Source organism: Haplochromis burtoni, unplaced genomic scaffold (assembly GCF_018398535.1).
Source record: "Haplochromis burtoni strain Fernald_Lab_line unplaced genomic scaffold, NCSU_Asbu1 Contig_162, whole genome shotgun sequence".
In the NCBI taxonomy this organism is placed as follows: domain Eukaryota; kingdom Metazoa; phylum Chordata; class Actinopteri; order Cichliformes; family Cichlidae; genus Haplochromis; species Haplochromis burtoni.
In genome coordinates, this window is record NW_024582523.1 from 859,284 (window position 1) to 870,210 (window position 10,927).

Sequence of the window (10,927 nt, forward strand, 5' to 3'; positions counted from 1 at the left end):
TTTTCTTAATTTGCACCCTTTATATCTTATCTTAATATAAAATTAAATCTTTAAAACATACATTTCTTAATTACGGACATTTCAGGTTATAAATGATGAATAGTACAGTTGATACTTAGGAATTAGTGCCACCAAAACATGCCTGCACCCAGACTGTTTTTCTTTTGATTCTCCAGTAAAGCTGTCTGTGAAGGTTCTCAGTCATACAGGTCATCGTAGTCAAAGGAGCTTGCAAAGAAAAGCGTCTGGACTTATTTTGATTGCTTGAAGACGTTTCACCTCTCATGAACTGAAGAAGCTTCTCGGATGAGAGGTGAAACGTCTTCAAGCAACTTAAAGAAGTCCAGATGCTTTTCTTTGCAAGCTCCTTTGACCTCCAGTAAAGCTGTAATCTTGTGTGTATTTGTTTTTGATTTAGACTGGCATTTATATGTTGTGTTTCGGGTCTTACCGACAACAATGTGCTTTACACTACAAGTTGTGTCCAAATATTTACATATATCCATTTTATTCTATAAATTTAAGCTTCTTTATCTTCCTTTTTTCTACACCTACAGCCAAATAATCTAAGAGGCATGTCTTCTGGACTTTGAGCAACACATGGAGAGGCCTTTTCTGTAACAAAGGCTGACATTTGACAGGGAAATTTAGACCCACAAACATCTTGATATGATGCACCAGTGCTAAGCACTGCTTTATGTATAACTTTATCATCAAAGCATACTAAACACCATAATATGAGTTCGTTTAATATATACACAGTCAGTTCACAAGTGTGTGTGTTTCCACATGTTTATTTACCACATTCATTGTCAGGGGGGGAATGCTACAGACGAGAAACCACATACCAATATAGTGAAAAGACACATTAAGTTGTGATGCCTTTAAAATAAAAAAGGCCTTTTTTTAAAGCAATTTGTGCACACAGACATTAATAGAAAACATATTTAATCCCTGGAAGTGGATCAGAAGACTCCAGATGTGGGAAAGTGACCAAAGGACCTGAATGCTTGAACTTTTTTCATCTGAAAACTCAGGATAGGACCATGGATTGGAATTCTGGGGAAAAGAATAAACAAATAAAGGAATACTCAGAATTAATCATAGCTCTGCATGTGCCACGTGACAAAAATCAAGAAAACAAGCAAATTTAAATCTTGTGTCAATTCCCTCCAGGATTAGGGAAGAGCTGGTAAATAAACAATAAACACAGACTAAAGCGGTCCATTTTGGCTCGCCTAAATCCTTCATCCTATTAACTAAGACAACTTTTTTGTTTGCAAATGGATAATGGGTAAAACTGGGGCAAATGATCGAGCATGATGATGACCTTTATATCAACATGTATGGTTCACACGTGGCATAATGGTTAAATAAGGATCAGAAAATACACCAATGAAACATTCCCAGGATTTCAACATTATAGAAAAACAATACCTTCTCACACCTCATAGATGTATAGTGCATTTTATGTTTTCTGATGTGGTGTGCTTCTTTGTGAAACACACCCCCCCCTACCTCTCATTCATCGTGCCACACACACACACACACTAAATCTCATATATCACCCAGTTCGTCTCTTTTGGCACAGCCTGTGTTGGTTCATTTCCACCAGCTGAGTCTTAATCCAACTAATAAGATCATTTCTGCCCACATGCTGATTTTTTTTGTGAGAAACCAGATACCAACCGTCTACTCCAATTTTGCCATCGCTGTCATCATCAGCTGCTGAGATGAAGCTCTTGGTTTCTGCGTCAGTCAGTGTCCGTGCACTGGGGATAAACCGCTGCAGAAAAAACCTAGACGCACACACACAATGACGATATTTATCCATGACTGATATTTATGGATGACAATATACGGCATGTTTTAAAAACAGAAAATAATAAGAACATGGAGAAAGACACCACTTCCTAAACTGGACTGCACAAATCAAACCTCTTATCAAAAAAAAGGATGAATTGTGTAACAGAAATGAAATGAAAACACCACTCACAGTGGATTACTGCGAGACAGCTTAACATTCATCACAGTAATAGAGTACTACTGTGTGATTTAATGTACCGAGCCTCCTTCTTTCTTTTTTTCTTTCTATCAGAGAAATAATACGAGATAGATTCACATTAAATATGAAGCCACACCGCACTGGGTCAGTTAGTTGACGGAGTAAATCCAGGTAGAGGAACAAAAGTGCATATTGAAAAGAAAAGAAGATTCAGCGCCTCTGGGAGAGCAGACACCCCGTATCCTTTTACGCACTTGAGCTCAGAGTGCTCGATGTAGCCGCTGTTGTCCTCGTCGAGGATCTGGAACACATCTTTGACCTCCTTGGGTGTCTTTGAGGACAGGCCGCACAGCTTAAAGAACTTCTTGTAGCAGAAAGTGTCCGGAGCTGAAAGCATACAAATGTTGAAAAAAAGAGAAACAAATACAGAAACAGAGCTGACCCGTGAGGTTCACCGGGCCGGGAGGTGATGTGGAGATTAAAACGGCATGTGTCTGCAGCGACGGAGGGAGGGATTTTTCCTCTTCCCTCCCCCCTTTTTTTCTTTCTTTTTTTAAACTTTTAAAGCCAGCAGCCATGCCCCCACAAATATAAAAAACAGAGAAGATTATTAAAACCCCTTTTTTAAAGTAAATAAATAAATAAATTCCGATTTAAAGCGGGTGCGACTTTAGTAGCGAGGACACTGTACAATATTGAAAAGCTGTGGAGAAGATTATGCACCTTTCTGCAAAAACAAAAACAAAACCAAAGAACTCGACTACAGCAACCGTTTATTCGGCATTTAATGTATTTTATTTTGCATATAAGTCATACAACCGTCATAATTGATCATGTTTAGTTACTGTGTGGTCCAGTGTGCATAAGTTGACATCCTACCTTCACAGTCCTTAATGGCATTTTGGATGTCGTCAGCGGAAAGAATGGATGTGAGTGACATGTTGGTCCTGCAAAATAGAAGAAAAGTCTTAAAGAAACACACATAGGTCTGTATTTTTCTTTTTTCTAATTATCTTAACCTACATTTGGCTGTGTGATATCCTCTCAGCCCACTTTTGTATCACACTGGATTACCTTTTTTAATATCTGTAGTGGTATCTAGGTTAATATCATCATCCCATAAGACCTCAGGTTATGAGTTTTTGATGAGTGGGTTTCATGTGTTTTATGTACAATCTCTATTTTACCAAAAAACTCCAAACATATTTTCTGTCTTATCGTTGATGCCAGGTTAATTGTGCTTTTTGATTGGATCTCCCCTGCGAGCTTGTTAATCGGCTTTTTTTTTTTTTTTTGGCCTTGTTTGAAGTGCTTAATTGGCTCTGTGCAAAAATAATTGGCACTTAGGGACTTTACAAGAAAAAAAATCAACAGAGGGAGGGAAGGAGTAAAATTTGTGATACTTAAACTTCCATTGCAGAACGAATAAAAAAGAGAACTAGGAAAAGTTAAAACACCCTCTCCTGAGCGCTCGACAGCTTGCTGTCTTTAAACAAAAAATAAACGTAGATAAAAAATGATCTGCAAGTTTTTATCAGGTTGTTTTAGGGGAATCTGTTAAAAGCATGAGCAGAAACAGCCCGAACCTGTATTTTGGTCAAAAATCTCACCTTTCTGTCATGTTTGGAGGAATTAAGCAGTGCTAGACGAATTTAAAACTTTCGTCACGTCCCTGAAAAAGTAACCCAAATAGTCTAAAGGCTGCGCCACTGCACCAACAGACCACACCAGACAGATACCACACCTGTACTGAGAGTTTACCTGTGCAGCTGTGGGCTACTCACCGCAGTTGCCTCGGTCCGGGTCCAAAAGCAGCAGCAGCAGCAGCAAATAAGACTCTTTGGTGGCTGCCGACAGCTGGCTCTGCCTTATATACGACGAGTGCGATGCTTGAGTTTCCAATCTGTCCGAGGATCAAATTCTCCCGCAGCCAGCCGCCTCCGTCTCGTGTTCCTCACCCGCTCACCTGTCCAATTAACCTTTACGGTTTATATCCGCTGCACATTCTCCTACTCTCTCTCCCTTTCCCCCGTTACTCATATGGCAGCGTGTGGTTCGTCCAATCAACTTTCTCCCCCTGTGTTACACTGCTCTCCCTCTCTCCCCCTCCCTTACATTTTCCCCATCCCATCTCTTCTCTTCTCTCTCTCTCTCCCTGCAGGTGCATTTGAAACCTTAAAAGTATCCAATAATCAGTCTGGCATCATTTCTTTGTTTTGTTTCTTTAATGAAGAGTCTCTTTGATTTGGATGACTCAAGCAGGTCGTAATTTATCAGAAATACTCCATTACGCATGCTCTGATAGTAAAAATTCAGAAGTCAAAACCTCAGTGTTTGTTGCAAGTGAGCCATCAACCTGCCTAACAAGTTAACATGAAGATTACAAGTTTCTTTAGTGAGAATTTAGATATATGCATATCATTTGTTACTGTCAGAGGTTTTGAAGCTCTCACTCATGCACCTGTGCTAAAAGGTGAGAGGCTGGGTGGGGCCTGTGCTGAAGAGCCTGCTGGCAGCCTGCCACTCTAAACTGATGAATTTGTTTCCTGCAAAGGGGGAAGCCTTCCAAACCATCTGACGCAGCAGCGTCTCTGGTGAATCCAGTCAGCACTAATGGCTTTAGGAGAGAGGGGGGGACGGGTGCTTTCTGTAACTAGAACCAGGGGGAATAAATCTAATTATTTTTTTCAAACTTTCAATTGCTGCAAATCTCTGACTTAACACTTTGCAAGTAACAGCATTTTCATCAGTCTCACCTACTTGTTACACAAAAAGACGAACTATTTACCCCAAGAGTAACTCCACCTCTTTATCTCCAAGCCTCGACGTTTGCAACTTTAACCATCAAACATCTGAAAACCCTCTTTGTATTTATTTATTTTAAATGGCGACACCTTGTGGTTGCTTACTATTATTGCGATTATCAATCAAGTTTTGCTCTTGTATGTTGCTGTTGGTTTTTCTCCCACTTTGGAAGGGAGGTGGAATTTAAGCATTACCAGATACTGTAAGAGATAAGAGCTGGATTATGTAGAGCAGGAGTCAGGTATTTGTGAATCTAGATTAAGAGGTTATGTAAGTCTCACATCAGCACAGCTGGACGTACTTGTAATGCATTAATAGTGCAAAAGTCAATTAAAAAAAAGCATTTAAGCAACCAAAACAGGACCTTACACCTCACACAAATAAAAAACTGAGCACATTACAGTGGAAAATTTTGCATATACAGTATGTGCACTCAACTGGTCTGCTGCAACAGGCTTATTTGGTCTGATATAACTACTGGCACTTAATAAATAATAGATAATTTTGAGTAAAATAAAAAGGTTTGTTTAATTAAATAATGACTCATTAAGGAAAATATAGTATAAACTGAATGCATACAAATCAAGTACATTTCATTTGAACAGAGTCCATTAAATTCACAGGTTTACATTGTACTTGTAATAAAACTACATGTAAAATCTACACGTAATCAAAAGATTTAAAGTCAGTTTGCACATAGATATTTTTGAAGTGTTTTAGGTGGGTTGATTTCTGAACATTGCATATCATATCACTTCCATGAATTGTTCACAGAAGATACATGCTGTTGCAGATGTGCTTTAAAACGGCATTCTTCTGGATGTACAAGAGAAAATGCCCCTTCTTTTATGGTCTTAGCAACCGATTCAATAAAAGAACTAGATGTTACAATCCCCCTTAACCCATCCATCACCTATTCAACGTTTGGCTCCAAAATCTCAGACAGTGATGCAAAATTCTGAACTCGTGACTTCAATACAGGACTACACAAACCCATGGGGTGACATTATGGTGGCTATGATCATCATTTATACAGAGTCAATTACCTGTCTGTGTGACATTCGCCTACTTGTTTAGCATTTTAGTTAAAAGTTTAGCATAGATTTATTTTCTTAAAATAGGCACATCTGTGCCAGATTACCTAAAGATTACCTAAAGAGCCAATTCACAGGCAATGGGGGAATTGATAGGTGGGTGGGTGGATGTTACATGTAGAAGTTTTCTCATGCATTTAAAATAATGTTTTTGAATTTCTTTTTAAAAAAAGAAGCTATCATTGATTTACTACTTCACAACTGAATAGCAAAGAACAGGGTCAGACTTGTCTTACTGAAAAAAGAACCTTTATTGTTTTCTCATCGTCCGTCCGTTTGCCCTAAAAGTGCATCATCACTGATCTCACAGAAAGCAGAAGTCACAGTAAAACGACGACAGAAGTGAGAGAGAGAGAGAGAAAGACACGAGTCAACCACGCTATACACTTAGTTGGTTACATTCATCGTGGACAGCATTGGGGTCTGCACTGCCAGAGAAAGAAAGAGAGGGAGCAGTTTGTCCATGGTCAGGGGTGAAAGGTTGAGTGTATAAAAGTGGTGTGGAGAACTGAAGAGAGACAGAGAGAGAGAGAGTGAATGGGAAGAGGAGAAGAAGAGAGGAAAAGGATGTCTTGATTCAAGTTGTTCCTTTAGAGTTGTGAAGTCAGTCAGTTGGTCAGTTCATTCATTTAAGACTTGACCATGGCAGCGAACTCTGCAGAGGGAGAAAGAAAGAAAGAAGGTTATTGTTTTGCTTTTGTTGGATGGCCTTTACATTGTTCTTCTGGAGGTAAAGATTTCCTCACCATCAACTCCGATCTTGCCATCGCCATCAGAGTCACCGGCCTGAAGAAATGTCTTTGTCTCAGCATCAGTCAGAGCTCTGGCACTGGCAGAGAAGTTCTGCAGGAACAGCCTGGAGAGGGTGATCAGAGACAAATGATGAGCTTTTTTTTTCTTTTTAAAAGAGAAGCCTTTCTTTGAACAGTTGTTTTCTGGGATCACAGTGAATATTTTGTGCTAAACCGATCATCTATTCAAAAAACATATTAAATATCTCTAACTGAATCCTTCTTGTTCTATTGGATGCTGAGGTTTTTGGGCTTTGTCATGAAAAAAATGTAAGCAGGCTACAATTCCTTTCCTTTGTCCTCTGTTCTACGTCACCCTACAGCGAGAGGCACTGAAGGAGAGAACTGGTATTGAGTTGCAGTCTAGGAGAACACCCAGTAGCCCGAGCTTCTCAGATGCTTTTGGGCCTCTGACATCATTCTGAATTCACTGTGAGCCAGAGAAAGATGATCCCAGTGCTACAAGAGCTTTGAGGAGCTTGTGGGTGAAATTTAAGAGAGGGTGCCTACTTCAGCTCATCCTCCTCAATGAAGCCACTCTTGTCCTGGTCAATGATGGCAAAGGCCTTCTTGATTTCATCGGCGGACTTGGCTGCCAGGCCGACCTTAGCAAAGAACTCCTTGTGCTTGAAGGAGTCGGCAGCTGTGGAAAGATGGACAGAGGGAGGTTATAGCACAAACACAGGCTGTGGTGTGTTTTGCAGAGGCTGTAGTTTCTGCATGTAAGGCCTGGCATTTGGTTGTATCCACTTTCCCTTCCTGACCATCACTCAGCTTTTTTTCTAATGTGCAGGTCAGCTTTTCTTACAGTAGATGCACTGGTGCATGCTTTATGCTGAGACATACAGCCATTTAGAACTCTCTTTACTACTGGCAGACACCTGAGATTTTTTTTTCTTTTTTTTATAATATTTTGCAACTGGATGCAAAGTTTTTGCAGTCACAGTTTGGCTGTTGTCTAGGCTTTCCCTAGGTTAAAATGCTATGAGTTTCATCATGTTTACCTTGGCAAGCTGCAAGGGCTGCAGTGATGTCAGCTTCGGTCAGGACTCCGGCGAATGCCATTTTTTAACTGAGGGAGGAGAGAAGAGGACAAGTCATCGGTTAGTCAGTCAGGCTGTGGGGAAATCTGACACGATGAAGCAGCTTTACTCTCAATCTAAGGCCACCTTTTAACTTCCCTCAGTGCACTTTGTAGTGCACTGCTCAGAGTTACAGAGCTTCATGCAATACTCATTATGCCATGCAGTATAATTCACAGTCCCTCTCTGTGAGTCTTCCAAGCCACAAAAGGTAGTCCAATTTCTCCAAAATAAAGCCTTCCAAAAGGCAAAAGATTAAATCTCCTTTGCATCTGTAGTTGAATTTTTTTTCTCTTTCTCCGTTTCGTTCCTCTGTTAGTCCAAAGCTGAAATCTGGCCTTGTGATGTTCAAAATCTGGACATGATTTACATCCCATTGCATGAAGAAGTAGAAGCCCTGTAACTCTCTGAGTCAGGAAGTGGACTTGCCTACAGGTCTGCAACTCTTCAGTGAAACTCACCTTAGGGTCTGGCTAAGACTAGAGTGGATTCGCTCAGATGAATCTGGTGACTGCAGTAAAGCCCCAGCAACTCTCACCAGCTTATATACCTTGTCTCACCCGAAATATGATGCATAGGCTATGTAACAGACACTGTGTGCAAAGCAGTCAGTCAAAAAATGTGTCCAGTAGACAGAGCTGTTCTATTTATATGAACATAAATGAAGATGCTTAAATGGTAGGCTAAGCGTAGGCCTATGTGAAAGTGCTTAATATTGCATAAGGCTAATAATATATGTTGCTGATTTGGTTGAAACATACTCTGCAGCCTGTTAAAGTGTGCAGAACACCTCAGAGTGAAAGCTGGGGTAAACTTTTATATTATCTTTGACAGCCAGAAAGTCTTATTCCAAGTCAACCGTACTTAATACTGTTATTATTTTTTTGTTTTTGCTTTGTGTTTATATAATTTCACTTGTTGACTGTGCTTTAATGAATGTCGTTTCAAACGCTGTCTTTAATCATGTTTAAATGACAAATGTATTAATGTGAAAAAGCGTTGTGTTGATTATGAACTCTTTAAATGACCTTAAATAGCTATCTTCGCCAGCTTTGGTTCTAAATAACCTCCAGAAAAGTTCCTTTAATAAAGCAATGTGTTTTTGTTGTTGTTGTTTTTTTGTAAACCCCCCCAAACACTCAGTACATTTTGGTAATATTATCTCTGTGCTTTTACACCATCATCGCTGATCACGGTTTGGTTGAAACGGCGCTTGTGCGTAACTGGCGTGCGTAAAACGTCTGCGATGACTTTGCTGACCTTCCAATGTCAGAACAGGCTGATTGGTCTGATTGATCACTGCAGGTAGGGACGTTGTAGTCGAAAACCTACGTAAGTTAAAACACCACGTTCAAAATGTAAACGTTCATTTCTTTATTTGTTCTTTGGATTTTTAGCCCACAACAGGGGAATGCATTTAACACTTTTCCCTATTCCAGCTGTTCTTAGCTTCACATAATGGCAACATTGAGAACACTAGGCTGATCAGCTATTATACTACTATATTATGGAGAAAAACATTGTCCTGCTTATCTATTCCCTTGATAAAAACAATTATGTGTGTATGATTGTTATATGAATTATTAATATATATATAAATCTACGTCAAACTTATGGACTACGGTTTCTATGAGTCTTTATGATTTCTATCTTCCTAATTCGTATGTATGTTTATGCACATTGTGCCCCATTTTTTGAAGTTTCATTCATTTTTATTGCCGTGAATGCGTAGAGGGGACTTGTATATAATAGCAATACTGAACTAAAACAATGTTATGATAATTTTCCACGCCAAACTGTGAGTTATAGTCTTATGAATAGGAGGAAGACGTTTATATGAAGTGGGGAGCTCCAGGGATTAATTGAAACGCTTTAATTTAATAGTACATCACCACTATCATCATGCACCTACATACAGCCACCGGCTCTTATTTCTGGACCTCTTACATCCATTCAAACCATTTCTCCATATGGCGATGAAACTATTTGTGGTGCTATTTGGGGACACGCTGAAAGCTGATACCCTCGGTATCATCGCACCCATTATCATCATCATCATCCTTTTAACTAATCCAGTTTGGCACCGGGTGGTTGCATAATGACACCGAGTTCTCACGTACTATCAAAACAAATGACAATTAAACGGGGATAGTCCTGGGGACTTTCCTTATCATGTTTGCTTTTTTTAGGATAGCCAGGTGTTATGCAGTAATTCTACATCAGGTGGCAGTATTGAGATGATGAGGAGTTTTATTGAAATACCAGCAGAATTTAATTGTGTGTACAAATCATAACAGAATCTATATTAAACATATTTAATTTCAAGCTCTGGACACGTAATACGTTGTTAGTTTAGCTGCTGCTACAGTTCTCCATAAGTCTTTCACAGAAATGGCTTCAGGCATAGGTTGTCCAAGAAGCCACAAATTGTACTTAAAATGTGTTTCACTGGGCTTTTTCTTTACTTCTTAAAAACTCTGGAAAAACTAATCTTTGGCGTTTAACATCTGCTGTGGTCAAATGAGGTCTCTCACCTCAAACGACTCAGCCATAGATACTGTAACTATTTCTGCCCTTCTTCAATATCAGGCTTAAATTACAAATATCTCACAGCAGGAATGAAACCCATCAAGCCTGTAATCTGAAGCAGCAACGAATGATCATAGGACGTCTTCTGAAATGTACATTTCAGAAAATCCTGTGAAATGGGTTTAGGCCACAGAGATATTTTGCCTTCTGTGTGCAGAAGAGTGCACATATTGAATCAATATCTAGGCCTGGGAGCAGAAGGTCGCTCTTTGGTGCTGCAGCAGAAATAGAAGTGACCCTTGTTTCCTGTCGCTCTGTCCTCTGCCAGTCAGGTGAGTGACTCGCCGTCTGGGAGAAAGTTGCAAATAAATGTGCATCATTGACAGAACTGTAAATGCGTCGGATCAGAAATTTAATCCCGTCGCAGAGTTTCTCTGCTGGGTCATGCAGGTACTCCAAAGCTCTTCCAGACACCCAGTCACCTCACAGCCACTTTCCTGTTTGCCAGAGATCAGTTGCATGAGCCAACTGTGCCCTGCTTGTGCACCCCTGGTGCAATTTGCACCAATAAGCATTTTTTAGTCTGTAGTGTTTGAAGTAAGATAAAAAAAAAAAAAAGAA

At 39.8% G+C, this 10,927-nt stretch overlaps 2 protein-coding genes and 1 long non-coding RNA gene across 3 annotated transcripts in view; 1 reads left to right on the forward strand and 2 right to left on the reverse strand.

The window, feature by feature from the left end:
- Positions 1 to 1,023: 1,023 nt before the first annotated feature.
- pvalb9 (parvalbumin 9) lies at positions 1,024 to 4,025 on the reverse strand. The gene is made up of 5 exons (XM_005932862.3): positions 3,790 to 4,025; positions 2,885 to 2,952; positions 2,260 to 2,392; positions 1,690 to 1,799; positions 1,024 to 1,059 (listed from the first exon to the last, which is right to left on the reverse strand). The coding sequence occupies exons 2-5, from the start codon at positions 2,943 to 2,945 to the stop codon at positions 1,034 to 1,036; spliced, it is 330 nt and encodes a 109-aa protein (XP_005932924.1). The 5' UTR covers positions 2,946 to 2,952; positions 3,790 to 4,025; the 3' UTR covers positions 1,024 to 1,033.
- Positions 4,026 to 6,136: 2,111 nt separating this feature from the next.
- Positions 6,137 to 8,369, reverse strand: LOC102297825 (parvalbumin beta). Its single transcript, XM_005932864.3, has 5 exons — positions 8,239 to 8,369; positions 7,700 to 7,767; positions 7,206 to 7,338; positions 6,651 to 6,760; positions 6,137 to 6,559 (listed from the first exon to the last, which is right to left on the reverse strand). Exons 2-5 carry the CDS (start codon positions 7,758 to 7,760, stop codon positions 6,534 to 6,536), a joined length of 330 nt encoding a protein of 109 aa, XP_005932926.1. The 5' UTR covers positions 7,761 to 7,767; positions 8,239 to 8,369; the 3' UTR covers positions 6,137 to 6,533.
- A 1,548-nt stretch (positions 8,370 to 9,917) lies between these two features.
- The window catches only part of LOC102298350, a 2,297-nt gene continuing 1,287 nt past the window's right edge, over positions 9,918 to 10,927 (forward strand). Inside the window, exon 1 of the long non-coding RNA XR_316460.3 lies at positions 9,918 to 10,638. This is a non-coding gene — a long non-coding RNA (uncharacterized LOC102298350). The remainder of the gene's footprint in view (positions 10,639 to 10,927) is intronic.

What these genes read in the sequence shown, in the direction of transcription:
- LOC102297825 (XM_005932864.3), bottom strand. Translation starts at nt 7,760, where the DNA reads ATGGCATTCGCCGGAGTCCTGACCGAAGCTGACATCACTGCAGCCCTT. An exon ending in AGCCCTTGCAGCTTGCCAAG is followed by an intron (nt 7,339 to 7,699) that starts GTAAACATGATG and finishes ATCTTTCCACAG; the next exon opens with CTGCCGACTCCTTCAAGCAC. An exon ending in TGGCAAGATCGGAGTTGATG is followed by an intron (nt 6,560 to 6,650) that starts GTGAGGAAATCT and finishes CTCCCTCTGCAG; the next exon opens with AGTTCGCTGCCATGGTCAAG.
- pvalb9 (XM_005932862.3), bottom strand. Translation starts at nt 2,945, where the DNA reads ATGTCACTCACATCCATTCTTTCCGCTGACGACATCCAAAATGCCATT. An exon ending in TGCCATTAAGGACTGTGAAG is followed by an intron (nt 2,393 to 2,884) that starts GTAGGATGTCAA and finishes GTATGCTTTCAG; the next exon opens with CTCCGGACACTTTCTGCTAC. An exon ending in TGGCAAAATTGGAGTAGACG is followed by an intron (nt 1,060 to 1,689) that starts GTTGGTATCTGG and finishes TCTTTTCCCCAG; the next exon opens with AATTCCAATCCATGGTCCTA.